Source organism: Pan paniscus, chromosome 15 (genome assembly GCF_029289425.2).
Source record: "Pan paniscus chromosome 15, NHGRI_mPanPan1-v2.0_pri, whole genome shotgun sequence".
Taxonomy (NCBI): Eukaryota; Metazoa; Chordata; class Mammalia; order Primates; family Hominidae; genus Pan; species Pan paniscus.
In genome coordinates this window covers 38,738,029-38,764,112 of record NC_073264.2, presented here as the reverse complement: position 1 = coordinate 38,764,112, position 26,084 = coordinate 38,738,029, and the positions used below count along the sequence as shown (strand labels likewise).

At 34.5% G+C, this 26,084-nt stretch overlaps 1 protein-coding gene and 1 non-coding gene across 51 annotated transcripts in view; one reads left to right on the top strand and one right to left on the bottom strand.

The window, feature by feature from the left end:
- The window catches only part of MIPOL1 (mirror-image polydactyly 1), a 387,061-nt gene that overhangs the window by 137,553 nt on the left and 223,424 nt on the right, over positions 1-26,084 (bottom strand). For all 50 annotated transcript variants that reach the window (XM_063596040.1, XM_008957156.6, XM_034937464.4 and 47 more), the window contains one exon: positions 17,311-17,405. In XM_063596040.1, the coding sequence (XP_063452110.1) occupies positions 17,311-17,405 (95 nt within the window). The remainder of the gene's footprint in view (positions 1-17,310; positions 17,406-26,084) is intronic.
- LOC112437145 (U6 spliceosomal RNA) lies at positions 6,868-6,972 on the top strand. Its single transcript, XR_003025795.1, has one exon. It is a non-coding gene; the product is annotated as a U6 spliceosomal RNA (small nuclear RNA).

Below are 26,084 nucleotides of genomic sequence, written 5' to 3'. Positions count from 1 at the left end.
ACTGAACCCTTATCTCTCACCATTAACTCAAGATGGATTAAATACTTAAATGTAAGACCTAAAACTATAAAAATCCTAGAAGAAATCCTAGGGAAAACTCTTCTGTTCATTGGTCTAGGCAAATAATTCATGACTAAGATCTCAAAAGCACAAACAACAACAACAACATAGACAAATGGGACTTGATTAAACTAAAAAGCTTCTGCACAACACAATAAATAATTGACAAAGTGAACAGACAACCTGAAGAATGGGAGAAAATATTTGAAAAATATGCATCTGGCAAGGGCAAGAAACTCACATAACAACAGCAAAACCAAATAATCCCATTACAAAGTGGCAGTTGATAAGAATAGACATTTTTTCAAAAGACACACAAATAGCCAATAGGTATATGAAGAAATGCTCAACATCACCACTCATCAGAGAAATGCAAATTAAAATTTCAATGAGACCTCCTCATTGACACCACTCAGAATGGCCATTATTAGAAAGTCAGAAAATAACATGTTGGTGAGTTGGCAGACATAAGTGAACTCATATACTATTGGTGGGAATGTAAATTAGGACAACCTCTGTGGAAAACAGTATGGAGATTTCTCAAAGAACTTAAGACAGAACTACTATTTGATCCAGCAATACTACTACTTGGTACCTACCTAAAGGAAAAGAAATCATTACATTGCACTCGTATGTTTATCACAGCACAATCCACAATGGCAAAGATGTGGAGTCAACCTATGTGTCCATCATAGATAACTGGATAAAGAAAATATGGCATATATACACAATAGAATACTACTCAGTTATAAAAAAGAATGGAAAAAGATTCCATTCATGTAGCAACATGAATGGAATCGGAAGTCATTATCTTAAGTGAAAGAAGCCAGACACAGAAAGACAAATATTGCATGTTCTCATTCATAACTGGGTGCTAAAAAATGTGTACCCATGGACATAGAGAGTGGAATGATAGACAATAGAGACTCAGAAAGGTGAGGGGGTACAAAGTGGGTAGATAATGATAAATTACTTAATGGCTACAATGTACATTATTCAGGTGATGGATACCCTAAAAGCCCTTATCTGATCCTCACTTAATTTGCACATGTAATGAAACTGTACTTGTGCCACATAAGTTTATATAATAAAAATGTATATAAGTCAATTGCAATGTGTGGATTTTATTTAAATCTTGATTAAAACAAATTAGACATTATGACATGAAACAACTGGAAGTTTTAACACTGAGTGGATATTTGATGATATTAAGAAATTATTTGTAGGCCAGGTGTAGTGGCTCATGCCTGTAATCCTAGCACTTTGGGAAGCTGAGCTGGGAGAAGCACTTGAGCCCAGGAGTTCAAGACCAGCTAGGATAACATAGTGAGACCTTGTCTTCACACACAAAAAACCCCAACAAATTAGCCAGGCATGGTGGCGTGAGCTTGTAGTCCTAGCTATTCAGGAGACTGACCCTTGGAGGGGGAGGCTGCAGTGAGCTGTGACTGCACCACTGCAGTCCAGTCTGAGCAACAGAGGAAGACCCTGTCTCAAAAAAATAAATTCATTAAATAAAATACATTATTGTTAAATTGTTTTTAAGTATGTTAATGGTATTGTGGTTATGCTAAAATAAGAGTCCTCATCTTTTAGATGATACTTACTGAAATATTTATAAGTAAAGTAACATTGTACATGTGATTTACTTTAAAATAATACCAGAGAGTGGGGGTATGTGCATGAGACTGTGGATGAAATTTGATTGACCAGGGGTTGACGTTTTCAGGGGCAAGTGATGCGTACATGTAGAGTTCATTCTGTAGGCTGTTGTATATGTCCAAAATTCTCCATAAACTTTTCAAAAATGTATTTAGGCTTTTAAGATGCTTTAAATTTTATATAAAGTATTGAAGTATTTCTTTTGAGTATAAGTTTAATTTTTAATATTTCAAAAAATAAGCTCTATATTCCCAAGGCTCTCCAGGAAACACAGAATAAAAACTAAATACATGTTAACAATAAAATTCCAGCAATTTTCTCTCAATTCCATAATATAACACAATATGTTCATTAAACCTCCACTTTTGCTTATTCTGTTCTTCCAGGCTAGAATGCCTTCTTCCTCCTCCTCTCTATCAGAATCTTATTGGTTCATATACTTCAATTCTCAAGTATTCCATAAAATCTTGTGAAATTTATTCAAGCCTAGAAGAATCTCTCCCTTCTATGACTTGCCATGGAAGTGTCCAATTATTTCATTTAACAGCACATAGTAACCTATGTTCATTTTTAGTATATATTTTTTCTCTCCAGTTAATTATAATCTATTTGAAGGTAGCAATTGCATCTTATCCTCTGTTAACTCTATGTTTCACAAAAGTCTGCACAGTCTTTAGTACACAGTAGGCTCTTAATAAATTCATACACAACTCAAAATAGTTATTTGGTTAATGGTTACTACTAAATATGATTGTTGTTACATTAGTGATTGTGCTAAAGCACAGATAAAACAACAATATTAATACCACAACATACTAATAAACATAAACTGTTATGATTGTATGAATAAAACTGCTGTTAGGCACAGTATTTAGTTTTTGTAGCCTAACATATGATATAATGCTAGAGCTTAAAGGTTCAAAAAAAAATCAAAGGGCGTGTATTTATAAATCCAGACATCAACTGTGGTTGTAATTTGTGCAGTTTGGTTGAACACAGACAAAGACTGTTAAACTCCAAAGCAGGTCAGATTCTTTTACTGTGTTAACCTGCCTTTAACATGGTCTCAGTGATGTGTTTTGTGCAATAAAGATGTCAAGCATATCCAAATTAGGGAAATAATGCTGAAGTACCAGTTTTGCTTCAGCAGTATTTCTGAGGGAGGCATGAGTAGAGGAAGGGGTCCAGTAGCAAAGTAAAAGGCCCAGCTATCAGGAGGATTAGATAATATTTATGCCACTGTTGATGGCCTTAATGTAACCTAGGGGATGTTAGTTTTCTCTCTGTTTCAGTTTTCTCCTCTCCAAAAAGGGATGATGCCTTACAAGGATGTTGAAGGGATTAAATAAGATAACATATGTATTGAACTCCAAGATATAAGACAGAAGGACTTACAAACATAGCTTTAAAAATTATATCTGTATTTTCTAGGTTAACAGTTTTAACACAAAACATTGAAGAAAATGTTATACTTTGAATTTGTACTCTTTGGAAAACATGTTTTTCATAGGTTAGGGGACAAGTGATGAAAATTATTAGATTTGAATTTCTCAATATATTTTTGAACACTAAAATGTTGCTGTGTGAATAAACAACTCCTGAAAACAAACTGTTAATCAAAAAGGGCCAAATCTAAGTTCAAGCATGCCATTTTGACAAAATATTTTTTTAAATGCCTCACAAGAAAAAAATCAACCATCTTAACTACAGCGAAAACTTGTTCCTAAAGAAAAATCAAATGATTGCATATTGTGTTCACAAAATATTGCATTTAATGCCTAAAAAGCTAAAAAAAAGTTATAAATGTATTAACAGAATCTCAAAAAAGAGCTAATGATAACAACAAAAACTCAACATTGGTATTATAATAATAATGGGTTACCTTTATTACATACCTAAGTGTACCCAAGTACTGTGTAAAGCATTGTACATGCATTATTTGATTTGGTTATTCTAAAACAATGATATGAGGCAGGTATAATTACAATTCTTACTTTGCAGATCAGGAAATTGAGGCTTTGAGAGGTTAATTACCCGTTGATGGTCACTCAGCTAGAAAGGCAGAACCTGCACCATCTGTCTTACTGTGGTGTTAGCTCTGAATTAAAACACTGTATCATACAAAAGAATGAATGGAAAACAAAAGTTTTACAAGTGAAAAGGTGAAGGAAGACCTAATGAAAGTAGATTTAGAAATATGTGACGTTTTCTTCATTATTAATTATAATTTAAGTGAACAGTGCGTCCAACTTTCTAGGACAAAATCTCAATTTTCACCTTTTTTCATGTAATTTTTTCAAAAATTTTTATTTTTTATAGTTTAGAACAGCTAACCAAGCTTGATAGGACAACTAAACTTTCCATGGGTTAAAATAAATGAAAATCTTTATCAGATTAACACTGAATAAAACTAAACTAAAAAGCCAGTCCCTATCTCTAGGCTTTTGAACTTCTTGATTGCTTTACATAGTAACTGAATATTGTTCAGTTGTGATTCAATCAGAACCAGGAAGTTTTAGAAGATATTTTTGGGGAATAACTGGAACTACATTAATAGAATACTGATTGTCATAAAACCCTTTTAAGCCTAAAGAGAACAAGACATACTGTACAACAACATTTAAAGCTTAACAACTAAATAGAATAGTAAATTAAACCTTAATAAATTCATACATTTCATAAACATCTTAGGTTTGGAATAGTCAGTGGGGCATAATATTTTTATACTGAACTGAACTCATAAAATAATGTTTTTGGAATTATGGGGAAAACATTCAGTCAAGTCAATTTTGACCCTTGCAGACTTGTAAATCATTTAAACTTTAGAGAACTAGTTCATGATTTAAGGAATGAAAACTCTAGCTACCTCACATATAATTGAATCTGGAATATTTACACATTTAAATACCTAACTATAGGTAAACATTTATCATTTTGGGATAGGGCCAGGTGGAAGGGCCTCATGGCAAAATAACAATGTTAAGTCCCGGATATCTGACTGTACTGCCAGTGCCACCCAGTCTTAAAAATACTGCCGGATCGTCATCATCATCCTCAGTCAATATTTACTAAGCTTTTTATGACAGCAGTGGCATTAGAAAGTTTATAGAAATCAAAACTAGCTTAAAGATCTCAGTTTATTAGATCTTGTACTGTATGTTTAACATTTATTGTTTTTGCAATTAATGAATCAGAATGTTCCTGAACAAAGGTCTTCAATTATTAGCTATTATTTTCATTTGCCAAATATTTTTAACTAGTTTAGATTCAATAAAAATCTTTAATTCATTTATTAATGCATGTGTCATGTAAAGAAAAAGAAAACATCTATAATTAAAATGTACTAAATAAACCTAATTAAACTGAGTGAAATTTATTGAAATATGAAGGAATTCTCTCCTCTCCTTATCATTTCTGACTATAGCTGGTGTTCACAGGATTGAATTATTTTAAAAAGGCACCCTCTTCATCTCTAACCAGTCACAGAATCCTGCTTCTGTATCAAGTGGAAGAAGAATGTCAGGTTAATAGTTCTTTTAAAGTTGGTAGTATTTTTTTTAACATCTTATTTTACTTTTAAAAACTGCTTGAATTAGTGCCATGTAAAATACCTTCAAAAACAGTTAAAAATATTTGGCAAACATAAAATGCAAGTGAAGATATCATTTATATGTATATTTTCCATAACACAGGTGAATAAAGTCTACTCTGGAATTTAATTCCCTTATAAATCCTGCCTTTTGTAAAGCACAACACTAATAAAATCTATTTTTAAAAAATTAACCACATTGTCATAAATATACATATACCAAAACATGGATCAGTTTTTCATTATCAATTCTAAGCATTAAGCTTAATTTGTGCAGGTTACCATGCATGAGTCTTTTCAAAACTTACAAACTCATTGCTATAATATACAAAAGTAATACATGTACATAAAAAATTTTTAAATTCAAACACTTTATTAGGGTATGAAATGAAAGTTAAAATGTCCCCTTCTCTCACTTACCATGGATATAAGAAATCTGACTGCTAGACTCAGTCTCACTTCCCAGGCAACCTGCTGTTAAGTTTCTAATGTATCACAATGTTTAAGCATACACGTATATTTAATACATACTCATTCATTCAAAACACTTATTGAGCATCAGAGACATGCCAAGCACTGATTCAGGTATAAGATTCAGCGGTTAAAAAAAAAAAAATCCTAAAGGACAATCCACTAATACAGTATAGTGTCATGTAAGCATGTCTATTATGAAAAAAAATAATAATAAAGGAGGGTAACAAATAGAGTGATGTAGTAAGAGGGTACACTATTTTAGATAGTGTGATCTTGTGACATTGAAGCAGGAAGTTGAACAAAGTAAAGGAACAGACTCATGTGACATTCCGGGGGTAGAACACTCCAGGCAGAGAAAACACATGGCAGGGCCCTGGGATGGGAGCACACCTAGAATATTTGAGTTATTAAGGAACCTAGTGTGGCTGGAGTGAACCAAGAGTAGAAACATGTTAAGAAATAAGGTTAGAGAGGTAGCCAGGGGCCAGAGTATATGTATACGTGTACAAACATCCATTTTATAAGTAATATCACAACATACATCTGGGGTCACAAAATTAAATACCTACAGGGTTGAGGAAGATGACTTTAAATTCACAAAGTAGGTGGAATAGAAAGTGTGGTGAAATGGCAAGTGCATGCCCCTTTTAGAGAGGGTAATTTTTACCTGGCCCTAGTCAATTGTTGAAATGCACGTGTGATGGTTAATTTTATGTGTCAACTTGGCTAGGCTATGGTAATGAGATATTTGATCAAACAGCAATCTAGATGTTGCTGTGAAGGTTTTTTTTTTTTTTTTTTTTTTGCTGTGATTAACATGTTCAATCAGTAGACTTTGAGCACAATAGATGGCCTCTATAATTATGAGTAGACCTTATCCAATCAGTGGAAGACAGAGATCCCCTAAGGAAGAAGAAATTCTGCATCTTGAGACTCAAGGCCACAACATCTGCTAAGTACGGTGGCTCACACCTGTAATCCCAACACTGGGAAGTCGAGGCGACAGGATTGCTTGAGCTCAGGAGTTCAAGACTAGCCTGGGCAACATAGTGAGACCTTGCCTCTATTTTTTTTTTAAATTAGTGCTCACCTTGGGTACATATACTAAAATTAGAACCATACAGAGAAGATTAGCATGGCCCCTATGCAAGGATGACAGACAAATTCGTGAAGCATTCCATATTTTTGGGAGAAAATTTTTGCAATCTATCCATCTAACAAAGGGCTAATATCCAGAACCTACAAGGAACTTAAACAAATTTACAAGAAAAAAAACAACCTCATCAAAAAATGAGCGAAGGATATGAACAGACACTTCTCAAAAGAAGACACTTATGTGGCCAACAAACATATGAAAAAAAGCTCATCACCATTGGTCATTAGAGAAATGCAAATCAAAACCACAGTCAGATACCATCTCACGCCAGTTAGAATGGTGATCGTTAAAAAGCCAGGAAACAACAGATGCTGGAGAGGATGTGGAGAAATAGGAATGCTTTTACACTGTTGGTGGGAGTGTAAATTAGTTCAACCATTTTGGAAAACAGTGTGGTGATTCCTCTAGGATCTAGAACCAGAAATACCATTTGATCCAGCGATCCCATTACTGGGTATATACCCAAAGGATTATAAATCATTTAATGATAAAGACACATGCACACGTATGTTTATTGCGGCACTATTCACAATAGGAAACACTTAGAACCAACCCAAATGCCCATCAATGATAGACTGGATAAAGAAAATGTAGCACATATACACCATGGAATACTATGCAGCCATAAAGAAGAGTGAGTTCAGGGTCGGGTGCAGTGGCTCATGCCTGTAATCCTGGCACTCTGGGAGGCCGAGGCAGGTGGATCACCTGAGATAAGGAGTTTGAGACCAGCCTGGCCAACATGGTGAAACCCTGTCTCTACTAAAAATACAAAAATTAGCCGGGCATGGTGGCAGGCACCTGTAATCCCAGCTACTTGGGAGGCTGAGGCAGAAGAATCACTTGAACCTGGGAGGCAGAGGTTGCAGTGAGCTGAGATCACGCCACTGCACTCCAGCCTGGGCAACAGATCGAGAGTTGGTCTCAAAAAAACAAACAAACAAGAATGAGTTCATGTCCTTTGCAGGGACATTGTTGAAGCTGGAGACCATCATTCTCAGCAAACTAACACAGGAACAGAAAACCAAACACTGCAAGTTCTCACTCATAAGTGGAAGTTGAACAATGAGAACACATGGACACAGGAAGGGGACCATCACACACCGGGGCCTGTTGGAGGTTGGGGGGCAAGGGGAGGGATAGCATTAGGAGAAATACCTAATGTAGATGATGGGTTGATGGGTGCAGCAAACCACCATGGTACATGTATACCTGTGTAACAAACCTGCACTCTGCACATGTATCCCAGAACTGAAAGTATAATTAAAAAAAAAAATTAGGCATGGTGGCATGTGCCTGTAGTCCTAGCTACTCAGGAGGCTGAGGCAGGAGGATCATTTCAGCATGGGAGTTTGAGGCTGCAGTGAGCTATGATTGCACCACTGCACTCCAGCCTAGGAAACAGAGCGAGACCCTGAGTCAAAAATAAAAAATTTTTAAAAGTACAACATCAGCCCTTCACTGGTTTTCCAGCCCGATGGCTTGCTCTGAGATTTTCAGACTTGCCAGGCCCCACAATTGTTTGAGCCAACTTCTTAAAATGAATCTCTTGCCCTATTTATATACAGTCTATTGGTTCTCTTTCTCTGAAGAACCCTGAATAATAAACATGTCATACTATAATCCTAAGGGTCCCACATTGCCAGATCTCCTAGATCTCATTTTGGCAATGAATTTAATATATTTTTTCCAATGATATGCAGACCAAACAAAGCAACCACGGAAAATATTTTATTTTTTCATTCTAAGAATAATGCTGCAATGAACAGTAGATAATGATACTATTTCCTAAGTTTTTTTTAATTCTAAATTTTAAGAAAGGTAAAATCCAAACAAATGTTTCCAATGATAGTTTTCAAATATGAACACTGTAGGTCTAAAAAAAAAAGAAATTTTTTTGGTAGGTGATATATTTGCTTTATTATATGGAGACACCATTTTGACCCACATCCATGTAAATAACTAACCTACATGCTGGACTAGGTTCATGTCATCTAAAATCATTCATTCATTTACACATTTATCAATGAGTTCTTATTATATGCAATGCACACAAAAAAACATTGTGCAGGAGACACTTTACATCTGAATAAACTTTCAATCTAGTGTTAACTTTGATTGTTTATTCATTTGTGGACATATATTTACTAAAGTCTTGCTATACATAAAGAACAGAAGCACTAGTAGGGGAGTTAAGACACATATTCGTACAACTATTGGACAAGAAGGCATGAGGTATGTATTGCGAGAGAGCCACTGTGAATAACTATGGTAGGAATTTTACATAGTGAGATCACTTCTAACGGACAAGATTAGAAAAGGATTAATAGAATAGCTGTTACTTAAATTATGATGTGAAGCCTCAATAAAAATGGGATAGGCAGAGATGGAGTAGTCCAGGAGGAAATGACGACATGAGAAAGCACTGAAGTGGGAAATTGTTGGGTGTGTCCATGGAATATTGAACAATCCATTTTGGGAGTGCACAAAATAGTCAATTCAGTGTAACAAATATTTGTTGAGCGCTTACTATGTGTGAAGCAGTATACCAGTGACACAAATATGAATGAAACTGGGAAGCAAAAAGATGATTGGTGAAATACTAAACTAGAAACAGGGCCGGGCGCAGTGGCTCACGCCTGTAATCCCAGCACTTTGGGAGGCTGAGGCGAGCGGATCACGAGGTCAGGAGACCGAGACCATCCTGGCTAACAGGGTGAAACCCCATTCCTACTAAAAGTACAAAAAAAAAAAAAAAAAATTAGCCAGGTATGGTGGCAGGTGCCTGTAGTCCCAGCTACTTGGGAGGCTAAGGCAGGAGAATGGTGTGAACCTGGGAGGTGGAGCTTGCAGTGAGCTGAGATCGCGCCACTGCACTCCAGCCTGGGCGACAGAGCAAGACTCTGTCTCAAAAAAAAAAAAAAAAAAAAAAAAGAAACAGAGATGGCAGCAATATCAAGGAAGTTCATGAACGTTACGTTAAAGAGTTCGGACTTTATTATATATGTAATGTGGTATTGTTAAATACTATTGATGGCTGAATCAGAGGGTGAAAATAAAGTTTCAGGAATCTTAAGAGAAGTAAGGATGGAGAAGACAAGTAAACAAAGTAGCAAAAAAAGCTTGGGCATGAAATTATTCAGGTGTAGTCTAAGTAGGAAAAGGCAAAAGTGACAATGATTGCAAGGAAAAATCTAGCAAAAGCTCGTTATAAATTAAATTTAAGAAAGCGATGAATCAAAGATTACCTATGTAGGAGGCAATTGCCACCTGTGGACCTATAATAATAGTGATTCTGAGTGCCAAGACCAAGGGAAACACTGCACTTTTTTAATCTAACAAAATATAAAACTATATTTTTCTCAAGCTAATAGAAACAACGTTTAGAAACATCAAATTCCAGGACCTATAATTAGCAAGCCCATTCTAATACAAACTCTGGGTCCTTTGCTAGGCACAACCATTAAGTGACAAAATATTTTGTTAAATGCTCTTAAAAGGAGGTTGAGTCACTTTGTAGAATAACAATTAGCAATTGAGAGCTATACATGTTGAAATTTAGTTTTATTCTTATAACTTACTGTGTTGAATAAGGTGCAGAAAATTGTGAAAACTGATAATGCCAAAAAACGTCCTTCTGGATAGAAAGCTATAGAAGATACAAATTTACTTCAGTAGCAATAGCCTCTTTACTAATTTAATTGTCTTATGTCTCAAGACAGCAAACATTTGTAAGTGATTTTATAAATTACATTTATTAATATATCTCCTTTGCACAGTGCTTCACAGTTTTCAAAAACATTCAGATGTATCATCTCACTGATTTTCATATTAAGCAGGTTAGATACTATTGCTGTTTACAGGTGAGGCAATCAACATTCAGAAGTAGCTTAGTAAATGCCATATTCTATAAGTTGAGAGGAAGAAGAGACGAATGCTTAATAAATATAGTCCAAATCACTGGACATACAGAAAATGTATACTTTTTAAAAAAAAAAAAACTATTTTAATTTTCTTTTTGTTTTACATTCCAGAGTCACCAATAAATATATATATAGTGACTTGAACAGTGAAGCCAGCTGTAAATTTTTAAATTTAAAGGCCCTGAAAATAGACACAACTTAATGGCATAAAAAGACTGTTTGACTTTAAATGTTACTAAATAAAAATTTAATCTACCATATAAAGGGGTAACAAATTTCATAAAATGTGAGAAGTAGAAAAAGCTTTTCACGTCAAAATTAAAGAAGCTGAAATCAAGCAAAGTTGAAACTTGTCTACGGTAATAAAAAAAAAATCTGATTAATGCCAAAGATGGAAGTGTAATTCAAGTCTTCTTGTGTTCTTTTTAATCACAGCTGTTGCAGTATGGTACCATAATGTAGCTCTATAGATAGTTAATTATTAGAGAAAACAGAGGTGTGATAAAAAAATTTATGTCACCGGGTAGGCCAATTGACACCACTGATTAGAATATACAACTAACGAGGTCAGGATCGAGTGTTCAACCCCACTCTTGACGAGGGATTTGCATTGAGAAAAATATTGCTTCATGGCTATAGTTTGCATGCTATAATCACCAGTGACTTTTCTTATCAACTCGTAGTTCTGACCAAGAAAGCATATGGTCCAGTAAAAAACTATCACTACCATTAAAACAAAACAAAAAAACCCCATGGATTCTAGTGACAGTCAGCAGTATTTCTGACTGTTAAGGACAGTATATACACAGACCAAAAAAAGTATATAAAGAGAAAAGGACCTATACTGAACAAAATTTACTAAAGTAATATAGAAAAAAATAAAGAATTTTACTTTCTTTTTGTGTATATTTCATCTGGCCTCTATCTTTATGGTTTCTATGACTTTTAAATGTACACTACAAACCCAGTAAGTAGGGTTAATGTTTATCCCACTTTTCACTATGTTAAACACGTAAGTATTTCATATAATTATTATCAAAAAATACTAGTTCAATCATAGGAAACAAATTACCTTAAAAAGTGAAGAATTCTCTTCAACATTTTTGTTCTAAAATGTCAACTTTACCATATTCTGAATGGCATTACAAATTCACACATGGAATCACACAAAATATAATAAAAATTTAAAACACACTGACTTGTTAATTATAATATGTATAATAAATCCTATACTACTGGCGCCAAACAACAAGGTCTAATTCTTGTCTAAACACTTTAATTTACACTTTCTTTAAGTGAAAGGAAATATAAGGAAGCACTATAAAATCAGCAAACATTGAAACAGGCATTCCCTCAATTAGAAAAGAGTTTGTTATTATTATGCCTCCTGAACTTAGGAATGCAGCACTACAGGTTTATAACAACAGGAAAAAAATCATTACTAAATACAAATCTAATCCCTACAAGTTTAAGATTCTTTCTTGATGAAACTGTCTAGATTTAGATTAATGAAAGTGTTGCAAATGGATTTAGCATTTGCTATAGCAATCAGGAGGTACTAATATTTACTAATAGCACTTTTATAATATGTGGAATTTATTTTAAATCTTTGTATTGTTAGTCCTCTCCTGCTATCTTTTCTGTTTTAATGCAAAAGAGCTATCAGCTACAGTGGTAAGTTTAATATCTCTACCCTCCCATCTCACTGGCCACTGCTCCTAACTGCCAAAAGAAACAAAAGACCAACACTTCATTTTCTTAGCACTCAAAATATTCTAAAACTCAAAGGAAACAAACAGAATAAAGAAACTCATAAACCTGTATTTCCATATTTCCATTTTCCTTATTTCCATACAAGGGAATGGAATGTTTTTACCAGCAGTAGCTCTTACACTAAACCAGAAAAAAAAAAAAAAGATTTTTGGAAAAAAACCCACTTTTTAAAAAAAAGGCCAGTATCACTAATTAGTAAAGAAGAAAAAAACTGGGGAGACAGAGTCTCACTCTGTTTCCCAGGCTGGAGTACACTGGTGTGATCTCCACCCACGGCAACCTCTGCCTCTTGGGCTCAAGTGATCCTCCCACCTCAGCCTCCTGAGTAGCTGGGATTACAGGCACACACCATGCCTTGCTAAATTTTGTATTTTTTGTAGAGATGGGGTTTGGTCATGTTGCCCAGGCTGGTCTTGAACTCCTGGACTCAAGTGATCCGCCAGCCTCCTTCATAAACATCGGTGTACAGTAACTGCTTGTCCTTACTTTCAATTCTTTTGGGTATATACCTAGGAGTGGGCTTGCTAGATCATATGGTAATTCTGTGTTTGACCTTTGAGGAACCACCAAATTGTCTGCCACAGTGACTGCATCAATTTACATTCCCATCAGCGATGCAGGAAAGTTCTCTGTATCTTTTTGTTTTAGGAGAAACATGGAATCTCCCTGGAAGACGCAACTTCCCTTAAATTTTTGAGTGGATACCAAACATTCTTCCATGCATCACACATTGTGCAGGTCTCTTCTTATGATATATCTTCATTCAATATGTACGATTTATCTGTTTTTGGGTCATGCTCAGAACTGAGTGCTTCACTTCATTTAAGCATTTCACTTAAATAGTAACATTCCACTTTCCAACTTCAATCTCCTGTCTCTTCAGCTCTTGAATTATACATACTTGTGTATATATATATATATACACACACACATATATATACACACATATATACATATATACACACATATATACATATATATACACACATATATACATACATACATATATATATATATATATATATATATATATATATGTATATTTTGAGACAGAGTTTCACTCTTGTTGCCCAGGCTGGAGTGCAATGGTGCAATCTTGGCTCACTGCAACCTCCACCTCCCAGGTTCAAGTGATTCTCCTGCCTCAGCCTCCTGAGTAGCTGGGATTACAGGTGTCCGCCACTACACCTGGCTAATTTTTTGTATTTTTAGTAGAGACAGGGTTTCGTCATGTTGGCCAGGGTGGTCTTGAACTCCTGACCTCAGGTGATCTGCCCACCCTCTCATGTTTGGAAGCCAACACTGACCCCTACTTTATGTAGGGGGTTGGAGGTGTGGTTAATACTAATTGTGGCCTCAAATTTACAAATACATCTATTCTTAATTCCTTTACTCCTGTCTCTGATCACAATTTGGCCAGCTTTTTGTTCAAGGTGAACTTTTCTGCAGATATTCTAAATTCCATCCCTTCCTACCTCCTCTGGAATCTTGCTGTATAAGAATTCTTTATTTTGGCTTCCTCAAATTAGCCATAAATATACTCAAGTATTTGCTATTTTTCAAAAACAAAAATCCTTAACCTACGTTTCCTCTCTTCTCAATCATCATTACCACCTTTCTTACTCAAGTTTCTTCAAGGACTGCTCTATTGTCCAAATTGCTATGCTTCTTTACCTCCTAATTACTCCTCAATTCACAGAAAACTGATGTCTATATCTAATACTCTGTTGACTAAACTACTCTGTGGAAGTCACTAATGGCCACCGAATTTCCAATGTAAAGGATACCTTTGGTCCTTATCATAGTTAACCACTTAGTAACATTTGACTCTTTTTTCCTATGGGAAATCTTCTTTGGTTTCAGTGATATATTTTTTGGTTCTACTCCTACCTCAATGATCTTTTGTTTTAAAAAGAAATATATCTTAACATTGGTTGATCAATAACAATAAACCAAACACTGTGCTAAGAACTGAATATACCTAAAACAACCCTATAAGTAGGTACTATTACTCTCATTTTAAAGAAAGGAAAGGAGCTTGGTGAGGTTCATTTATACACGACCACACATGTCATGGCTGTCTAATTGCAAATCCCAGTGGCTTTATTACATCACCATAAATTTTTTTTAAGTAGCAGTGAGAAAAGTAGTTGTGAAGCATATCTTTGAACCAATAATTACTAATCTCTATTTAGAAGAGATCATATAATCCTACTAGACTCATGTAGATTTTAAAGAGTATTTGAAAAACAAGAATTTTAGCTTTATGATTTTCAAAAATGATTCAATCACCTTCCACAATTCAGCAGAGAAGGAGCTTCAGGAACTGGCATCAAGGTTTGCTTGTTAGGAAGTAATGTCAGTTCATGCAACATTATCATATACCTCTTGGAATTCTCTGACACTGTCACTTCATCAACAGAGCACCTACTGTCTTGTCCCATAAATGTTACTGGAGAATGTTCCATAAAAACCTCCCCCATCAATAAGATGAATCTACTAATTACCACATTGCAATGTCCATGGTCAGGGCACAAACCACATGGCATTCATGTGTTCATAATTGGTTTAATATCTGCCTCTTTATTACTTTACCAAGAAGAGATCCTAATTTAATGCAGCTAACTGAAATATGCATGTAGAACATCAGCTCTCAAACTTGGCTGCATAAAGGAATTTTCTAGAGAGCTTTAAAAACACACTGATGTAATCAGCATGGGGTGGGCTAAGTGTCAGAATTTTTAGAGGCCATCAGGTTATTCTAATGGCAGCTACAGTTCAGAGTCATTGGTGTAAAAGACAGAGGAAAGAGTGTAATATTCATTTTATAGTCCAAAATAAAGTAGGTTGGTAGGATGTATTCATTCACCATCAGGGTTTTCATTACCTGTATGCCCACTTATAGACACTAATTCTAATTGCAAAAGCAAATGATTCCCAACAGTCAGTGACCAACCAAACATACTTGATGTTTGATAACTGCATTAGTTTCCAAGGACAGCCATAACAAAGTACCACAAACTGTGTGGCTTAAAACAACAGATATTTAATATCACATAGTTCTGGAAACTATAGAAGTCTGGAATCAGGTGTCGGCTGGGCTATGTTCTTTCTGACAACTGTAAAGGAGAGTCCTTCCTTGCCTCTTCTAGTGTTTGGTGTTTGCCAGCAATTGTTGGCACTCCTTGGCTTGTAGATACATGGCAGTCTTCTCCCTGTGTGTCTTCAGATTGTCTTCCCTCTGTGCATGTCTGTCTCTGTGTCCATAATTTCCCCTTTTTATGGGGACACCACTAGTAGTGGATTAGAGCCCACCCTACTGACTTTATTTTAATTTGATTACCTCTGTACAAACCCTATTTAAAAATAAAATCACATTCTCAGATAGCAGGGGTTAGGACATCAGTATAACCTTTTTGGGGGGCATAATTCAACCCGTAACAATAGGCAACTACTGCAGATGTTAGTAATATTGCTCCAAAGCAGGAGTGCTCAACTTGGGGATGGGAAAGAATTATATCTTTATTTTCACCAACTCTCATGGAACTACAGTATTTGCTACAATTATGAACATGAGCAACAAATTGCAGTAGTAATATCAGTGGTTCTTGAGAGTTTGCACCCATAGAAATCACTGGTATTTTCATGTCACATTTCAGCATTTGCAGTTATCCAAAAATACCACTTACAGTCATCACTGGCTTGAAACTAAAGTTGTTAATGGACTTGCTGCTAGATCTAGTTATTTTATCCATTAATAATGATGCATGTATATCGTGATATATCATGACATAATATTTTCTTAATTGTACTTCAGTAAAACTTATTTTGATTTAATGGCATTTTATGCATTTTAACTTTATTCTGAGAAAAGGTCCAAATTAAAACAAAAATCTTTCAAAAACTTAACAGCACCCTTAGTGAATTCCTACATTTCAGACTTGAGGATTTTTTAAACTTAGTAATGAAAGAATATACATGGCATTGTGCATCGGTGTGTTTTTTCAATGTTTTCTACCATGATCCACTGTATGAATATGTGTTTTACACATAACCCAATACACAATCTTTTTTCTCTTTCTCACATACAAACCTGAAACAAAAGTTTACCATTACTATAAGAGATGCATTCTGACATTTCTATTCATTTTCATTAAAAAATACCTACCTTATTAATTTATGTTATGGGGTAGTTGTGAATACTCCTGTAACATAAATTAATAAGTTTGTCATATTAAAATACATGAAAGGTTATTATTATTGCTACTCATGTGTGTTTTAAAATATATACATTTAAATATATATTACATTTATATGTATAAGTATAAATATATGTATATTTTATATTTATATTTACGATTGTTTTAGAGGTGATATTTAGATGGGCAAATAGCTCAACAGCTATCCAGGCTTCATTTAGACAACTGGTAATGGATTATGTAAATTTCATAGTTACAATGAAAGTGGAAATTTAAACTTTACCAAATATAGTAAAGAGAAGAGGTAGAATAATAAACACTATAGGCCTGAATCTTTTTGTAGTTATAAAAATGTTTTAAGTGCATAATATTTAATTTCATTGAGATATTTCCTCATTCACTATTGTAAAATCAGGTAGAAACATTTCCCAAACTAACAATATTTACTTAACCCCAGGCTAAAAAGAATTTTACCTGTAGTAAACTCGAAGGGTCTGGATTTCCTCTTCCAGTTTTTTGTACTGTTGAACTGCAGTTTCTCTGGCTTGTTGCATAGATAACAAATTTGCCTAAAAGTAATTAATATTTTAAGAAATTCAGTATTCATTTTGGTATGATAAAATACAGTACTACAGTAAGAACAGTAGTCTTAAATTACTGACAGTTAAAAAAAAAACCTATGAATGTTTTTAGCAGTGTCTCATAAGTTACCAGAAAATAGTCTAAAGGCATTAATAATACAAACACTAAAAACTTGAACATATTAAATTTAGCAATCTTGCTGATTACTAAACTTCAACCTTACTGTACCATCAGATATATGCCCTTCTGCAATGTTTAACTTTATACACAGAATTCAGAAAGTGGAACATGGGTTTCAGAGCAATATCTACAGTAGAGATAAGTACAATGGGTGTTTCACATACAAATTTAATGTGGCTCCACTGCCTGAACATACTAGATTTTCTTTTAACTTTATTAATAGTAAAACTCAGAAAATTCTAAATATGTTGTCAAGCCATCTTTGATATTGAATGTGAAAAAAATACGGCAGGCTACAGACTGATTCTTACAGTTATGATTTAACCTTTTCAATTCCTTCTCTGTGGGAGAAAAACAAATCCCGAAAGGGGAGAATGGCAGCAACCCTAAATGCTAGTGACACTTTATTAAAGGGGCATTATTGTTCCTTCCTGCTATAATTTTTGAGTTTTAAAGAACAGGTAATCAGTTTTTTTCAATGAGGTTCAACATAGTAATTTAAAAAGAATTTGCCACCCTCCCACCATCATTCCCATAGGATTTCAAACAACACCAAAAACAGTTTTCAAGTAACTTTGAAAATCTGGCACTGGTAAGTCAGGTTTTAGTATTGTTTATTCAAAGTTAAATTTTCATAAAATGGTTATCTTTCACTTTGCTTTAAATGGTGTTTGAAAGGTAACACAGAGCAAATTGTTGTCACAAACCTCACAAAGTAGGACACCACCAACAATTAAAAAGTAATAGAAAGTTTGGAGCCACAGGTTCAGAATTTTGCAGAATTCATATAATTTCAATGGAATTATTTCATTGTATAAGAAGTCATAAGAAAAATTGTAAAACCCTGATTATAGGAAAATTAATCAATGTAATAAAAGTGAACTTTACAGAATGCTACTTTTCTATTTTGATAATAATTTTAAAAGCATGCAGCAGTTTGGACCTTTGCATGTAAGTTTTAGCATTAAGATTAATCTGTTCTCTGAACTGGTAAATTCCATCCAAGTGTTACTTTATAGTTAAATTTAAGATGTTTGAATGCGTGCTTTAACATGACATAGTCCATAATTAGAGATAAAACATTCTAAAAAACTAGGGAAAAGCATCTAAAATTAAAATAGATGGCTGATTCTTAACGTCAAAGAATGCAAGCTTTTCCAATTTTCAGTATACCATAAAATGTGATTAAAATGGTAACTTAGAAGACACAGATACCCACTGTGACTAATGGCAGGTCAAAAAGAATCACAAATATCACATTCAACTTTAAAAACTTCAGACTTCAGACATGCATTTAAGGAATATCAAATACTGAACGGGTAATAGAGATTTTACTAAATAAATATGTGCCAGTGCTACGTATGTACAAATGCTGAAATAAAATGATTGTTTTGAAGTCTTTTACTTGGTACCTGTGCACAGAAAACAAAAACAAAACCAACCAACAAAACAAAAATTCTCGTAGGAAAACACTGAAATGTAGTTTTTGCCTAGAAATTTTCATAATGAAAATGGGACTGTGATAAATTTAAATTCCCATGCTTAAGGTACTATTGAAAATTTCACTTTCTCCTCCCACACTTAGTTGACTATGAAGACTTGGTTGCTTTATAACAGTTCACTCAATTCACTCAATTTCTTAATTCCCAGTATCTAATTTTTTTCCTAGGCCCTAGTGATTATGTTCAAAGCTATTATAAACTTTCTGGCTTTACAATATCCTTACTTTATCAGATATATGCTTATCCAGCAGCATTTCTTTTTTCAGAAATACCCTTACCCTATGCTACAGTGATCTTGTTCAGTCTCTGTGGCTACAATGAACTTCATCCCCCATCACCTCGGGTATAAGATCCAGGTTGTCTAATTGAAGTACTGCATCCCACTAGCCTCAGGAGAAAACCAAGTCCTGATGATATCATTTCTACTCTTGGATTCACATATGCCAGAAAACAGATCCAGATCTGCTTCCTGGACTTCCAGGGTAGATAAATCCTTTGTTGGGGGGTAAGTTGGAGGGTGACTTAGGCTAGTCTGAGTTGGGTATCTGTTGCATGCATTGTTGAAACACTCAACCAATTTAAATGTGCTCTTTACTTCTATAGTATTTCCTAGATTGATATTTATATCATATAATCCTATCATACTATATGTCAAAAATAAATCTCTTATCAAAAATATCAAGGAAATTAACAAACAAGATATTTTTCCTGTTTTTCTTTCAGGCATCCTATTCCCATATTTCTGGCAATTACTTTTATAAAAACTGCATGCATTCATTTACGTGTATACTTGCAAAAATAAATGCATGCATTAAACAAAAACTAACAAAACTCAGTGTAAGAGAATATACAATGTAAAGTAAATCTCCCACCTCCTACCCTCAGTACTACAAATCCCTTCTCTTGAGATTACTAGTTATCTGTCCGTTGTACCTCCTTCCAGAGATAGTCTGTACATATATAAGCATATATAGATACTTGCAAATAAATTACCCTGATTTACAAAATTGATAGCGCTTTATACACACTGTTATACACACCTTGCTTTTGTTTTTCAAAAATTGCTATTTTGCGTCACATAAAAAAAAATTCAGCCAGGTACAGTGGCTCATGCCTATATGGTAGCTCATGCCTCATTTCCCAGTGCTTTGGCAAGCTAAGGTGGGAGGATTACTTCAGCCCAGGAGGTTGAGATCAGCCTGGGCAACATAGCAAGACCTCATCTCCACAAAAATTTTTAAAATTAGCTGGGTGTGCTGGCATGCACCTATAGACCCAGCTACTCAGAAGGCTGAGGCAGGAGGATTGCTTGAGCCCAGGAATTCAAGGCTTCAGTGAGCTAGGATCACACCATTGCACTCCAGCCTGGTCGACAATGTGAGACCCTGTCTCTAAAAAAGAAAAAAAAAAAATCCCCTACCCCATTCCACGTATCACACTCATCAGTCACATCCCTTTCTTCCTTCCCAGCGCCAAAGAAAAACACTTCTATGAATTTGGGTTCATTATTTACAAGTATATTTTATACTTTTACTATAGTATAAACATTTTACACAAGTATAACACTTTTTCTTCTTATACTCATATTTTAGGTAAAATTTTATCAAAGTAAACATATATGCAAGTAAGTACACATATGGATTTTTCAATGTCAGACTTATTGAGTCATAATTTATATAAGGTAAAGATTTACCCGTTTTCACTATATAGTTCTGTAAATTTTGACAAAGTTATCCAGTCTTGACACAGAATATTCTTGTTACCCCCAAATGGTCCTTGTGCAACATTGGAGTCAATGCCTTCTTTTCACAATCAGCCTCTGGCAATCAGTGATGTGATTTTTGTCCCTACAGTTCTTCCTTTTTAAGAATGTCATATAAATAGAATCACACAGTATGCAGTCTTTTGAGTCTAGCTTCTTTTACCTAAACATAATTTTTTGAGATTCATCCATATTATTTCATGTACTGGTAGTTTATTCTTTTATACCACTGAGTAGTATTCAATTGTATGAATATATCACAATCTGTACATCCACTTAACTGTTAGACATTTGGCTGATTTCTAGTTCTTTGGCAATTACTAATAAAGCTGCTATAAATATCGACATAGAGGTCATTTTTGTGGAAATATAACTTTGCTTCTCTTGGGTAAATACCTAAGAGTGAAATTGCTGAGTCCTGTGGTAAGTATGCATTTACACTATATATAGATATATATAGCTATATAAAGTTATATATGGATAATAAAATTACATACTTTATTTTAAAATGCCCAAACTTTCTGCCTATAATGATATCGCTTTAAAACATCCATGCTTAACTACAAATCAATGCCACTTTTTGACCACCTACTATCAGTTAGGCATTCTTTCGAGTGTTTAAAATATATTACTATAGTCTATTCTCATAACCAACCTATGAGGTAGTTCCTATTATCCCTATTTTGCAAGATATAAAACATAGGTTCATAAAGCTTAAGTAATTTCTAATTATAACAGAGCTAGTGAACTCAAATAGAAATTCAGACCCGTTTGTTCCAAAATACATATTTTCTTTTTATACCACTGTATACATTATATATAAATTACATAATTCCAGGTGACATAATGGAATCAAATGATCATTTGATAACAGAGTTAATGACAATAATCAAAGTTCACAGAATAATCAGAGTGTATTTTATTATACCTTACGTGATTGAAAAATGGGTTGGTTAACTAAGGTTAGTCTTATAGTTACCTATCTTGATATCAGTCTTGACCAATGCCATCTAAATAGGACAGCCACTTGTGTTGGGACTGTAACAGAAATGAACTACATTGTTTCATTAGAGCTTAATCTAGTAACTCAGAATGACAAAGAAAAGACCACACTGTTCACATCACTAAGCGCTATTCTTAACCAGTATTGTGGATAAACCACTTTTATCTCTCCTTGAGATCTTGTTATGTTTGGTTTAAATGTGTTTTTAATAGTTATAGTCTGATACAGTTAAGCCTTGTTTTAGTAACTCCAAGACCATGAATGGAAACTGGTTTTTATCTTAGAACAGAGACATTTGATGTTATGTGTGATATCTGCTAAATAAAGAAGCATACAGTACAAATTAAATCACAGAAGCAAATAATTTTAGACTTGGAAAGGATCTCAGAGGTAATACGGAACCTTACTTTTATAGAGGAGGAAACTGTTGCTAATACAACATGTTCAGGGAAACATTTGGAAATTGTCCAAGGTTTCATAGCTGGTTAGAAAGAAAGTTGGAACTAACAAGTATCCAGAAATCATTGCTTATTTTACCATAGAAGACCACATTTCAATATGGTATAATTTAATATGTGTGATAGTTATTTTAATAGTTATTTCCAGAGTAACCATAAATATATATGATTAAGCTAGCACTATTAAACACATCTATGAAATATATAATTGGGTATCTTCAAACAATACATCAAGTTAGATGATTTCTCAAAGAACATGACCATAGACCTACTAGGATTTTAATTTTTAACCTCAGAAGAAGGTTAAGAACCTAGTAAAAAGAAACATAACTAAGTAACTTGTGTAAGGATACCCAAAAAGTTAAAAGCTATTTTCAAAAGGATAAAAATGACCAGGTTTCAATTAAACCTCCACTTCACAGGAAGGCTTGGATTGCTTACCATTGTGTATTTCCATAGTATATTGTTCCCTACAGCTGATTCCTTAGAGGTTGTTCTATTTTGTCCTGATGTCATGTCTCTCTGTTTATCAGACCAGAGATAATGAGGTTCCTCAGTCAAAAGTAGTCATATATACACTGTCGAGTGATATATGAGATAGTCTGACATGATGAGAGAGAGAAGAAAAGAGTTTGTGGTGGAAGCAGAACTCAAAACATTCACAGGCAGAAACTGATTCATGGGCAGTGAGCAGAAGCCATGGAGGAGAGAAAGGCAGGGGAGAGAGATGTATGCCAGAAAGACAGTGCAGCAATGGTGATTAAAAGCATAGTCTATGGAACCAGAAAGGCTGGGGTCCCACCCTGCCTTCACCACTTACAAACTCTCCTATCTTGGCAAGTTAGCAAATCTTTATGTGCCTCAACTTCCTCACCTAAAAAATGGGGTAACTGTACTTTATATCTTAGAGGGCTGATGTTAGGAAGAACTAAGTTAAAATCTGTAAAACATAACAGTGCCTGGGACATAGTAAATGCTTTAATAGGTGATTATTAAATAAACAGTAGGAAAACAAAAACTAGCTGGATCACTCAGCAGATGAAGAAGCAGAAGATGTGCTGCAAAACAAGTAAAGAAAATAAAATCTAGTGTGGATCTAGCTGGTACCCTGAAAACCTTTCCACATAATGAAAGATGTCCAAGTCCCTGAGAGGTCTTGCTGTTTACGGTCTTCCTCATGATTCTATCTTCAGCAGAAAGTCTTGTTGACCAAGGTAACTAGGAGAGTTTTCTTTTTCTTTGTCATAGATCATGTAATTTTCCTTCCCAACAAAATTAGTACAGTCACACACAGAATAACAACGCTTTGGTCAACAACAGACCACATATAAGACTATAGTTCCATAAGAATACAACACCATATTTTTACTGTACTTTTTCTATGTGTAGACATGTTTAGATACATAAATACTTGCTGCTGTGTCACAGCTGAACATGTTGTACAGGTTTGTAGCCTAGGAGCAATAGGCTACACCATATAACCTAGGTGTGTAGTAGGCTATACTACCTAGGTTTGCGTAAATACACTCTATTATGCCCATACAATGATGAAATCACCTAAGGATACATTTCTCAAAATGTATCCCCACTGTAAGTGATACATGACTGTACACAAAATGTCATATTCCTCAAGAATCTCCTTTTACTGTATGTCATAGGATTTCAATGATCACCTGTAAAAAGAGAATACATTTTAAAGACTTGATTTTAATAGATATTTTTTATTAAGTATAGTTTAAGTTGAATTCTCTTTATCATTAACACCAATACCAGAATTTATAATACTTTAAATATGTATAGTGATGTGTGACGTATAAGACTTATACTATATTATCTAATTTCAGATAGTAGGAGCTTGAATACTTTCAAGTATGAATGAATGAATAAATGCTATTTCTATTGTTTTAGAAGAGAGGAAAATAAAAGAGAGATTATCAACTACATAGATTCTCTGTTAATAAGGGGGCAAATCCTGGTCTTCTTTCAGGTCCTAACAATATGGTACTACAGTTATACATAGACATAGCAAAATAGGAAGACATGCCAGACACTATTCTAAGTGCATTCTATATTCATATTATCATTTCTCACAAGATATTGTATAGTAGCTACTATTACTATTCTATTATGTAGATGAGGAAAATATTACAACACTTACTTGTCAGCCAGTTAATGAATGGTGGAGCAAGGGTTTGAACTCAGGAATTATGGCCCAAGTCTCTCCTTTTAACTACTATGCTATAAATACCAGACAAAATTTGGTGCTTTAAAAAATCTGTGCTAATTTTTTTTTTTTTTTTTTGAGACAGAGTCTCGCTCTGTCGCCCAGGCTGGAGTGCAGTGACGCAATCTCGGCTCACTGCAAGCTCCGCCTCCCAGGTTCACGCCATTCTCTGGCCTCAGCCTCCCGAGTAGCTGGGACTACAGGCGCCCGCTACCACGCCCGGCTAATTTTTTGTATTTTTTTTTAGTAGAGATGGGGGTTTCACCGTGTTAGCCAGGATGGTCTCGATCTCCTGACCTCGTGATCCGCCTGCCTCGGCCTCTCAAAGTGCTGGGATTATAGGCGTGAGCCACCATGCCCGCCCAAAATCTGTGCTAATTTTTATCAGTGAATTATATTATCTAATTTTATTTAAATAAATTGGTACAAGAATTATTTTTTTAAACATAACTCATATAGTTTATTTTAAGATGCCATCCAAACCTTTCCTGGAGGTACATATATAGTTTTTGGATGTTAGTCCATTTAGTGACAAAAGGTCATCTATGGTGTTTCCCTCAACTTTACAGATCCCTGGCAAAAAAGTAGTATTACAGCTTCTCAGAAATATTAGTAATAGTATATAATTTATTTTTAAGGAATAATAATGATAAGGATTTCTCTCTACTGCAATAACTAACTCCCAAAAAAGCCTACTCTGTTTTGGGGGCAGGGGTGGCACAAGTTTCCAAGCATTTATCCATTTACACATATGCAGGTAAGGTAAAGGGAAAAAAAATCTCTACTGGATCTAGCAATGATTCAGCAAGTGTTCATTCTGCTTGTTTTGCAAGTGTGTTTTTAAGACACTATTCTCAGTCAACTAGCCTGAGTTCCATTCTGTGCTTGTTTCCTAGTACTTGGCTTAATCTTGAATCCAGACCTGTGCCTGTTTACTTGGATTCGGTTTCTGCCTAAATTTATACCCTCCAAAGTATTGTATCACTTTGGCTTTTTCAAAACACCAAATAGTAAGATATAGAGGCATAAACATGTAATTGTGCTTCTATATCAGCAAAAACAAAGAAGAAACCTTGAAGCAGTAAAAGGTAAATTATTATTTAAAAGGGATTCTCAATAAGATTAACAGTGAATTTCTTATAAGAAACCATGGAGGCCAGGGGCAGTAAGATGGAATATTTGAAGTAATGAGAGAAAAGACATGAAGAGATATTTCACAAGGGAAGATATCTACATGGCTGACAAACATGATACACATGCTCAACATCACTAGTTTTCAGGGACATAAGATTTAAATTCCAATATGCTGTCACTTCACCCACAATTGAAGAGGTAAAATTACAATGACTAATAATAGTAGGATATACCGGCTAAGATGTAAAATGACTAGAAATCTCTTACATTTTGGGTGGGTGTATAAATTAGTTTCATGCCTTTAGGAAATGTTTGGACTATTGATAATGGATGGCCTATTATGAAAATATGTCATTCACTAAACTGGGAGAAGTCAACTTATCTTTTCTCAAGTATTATGGGT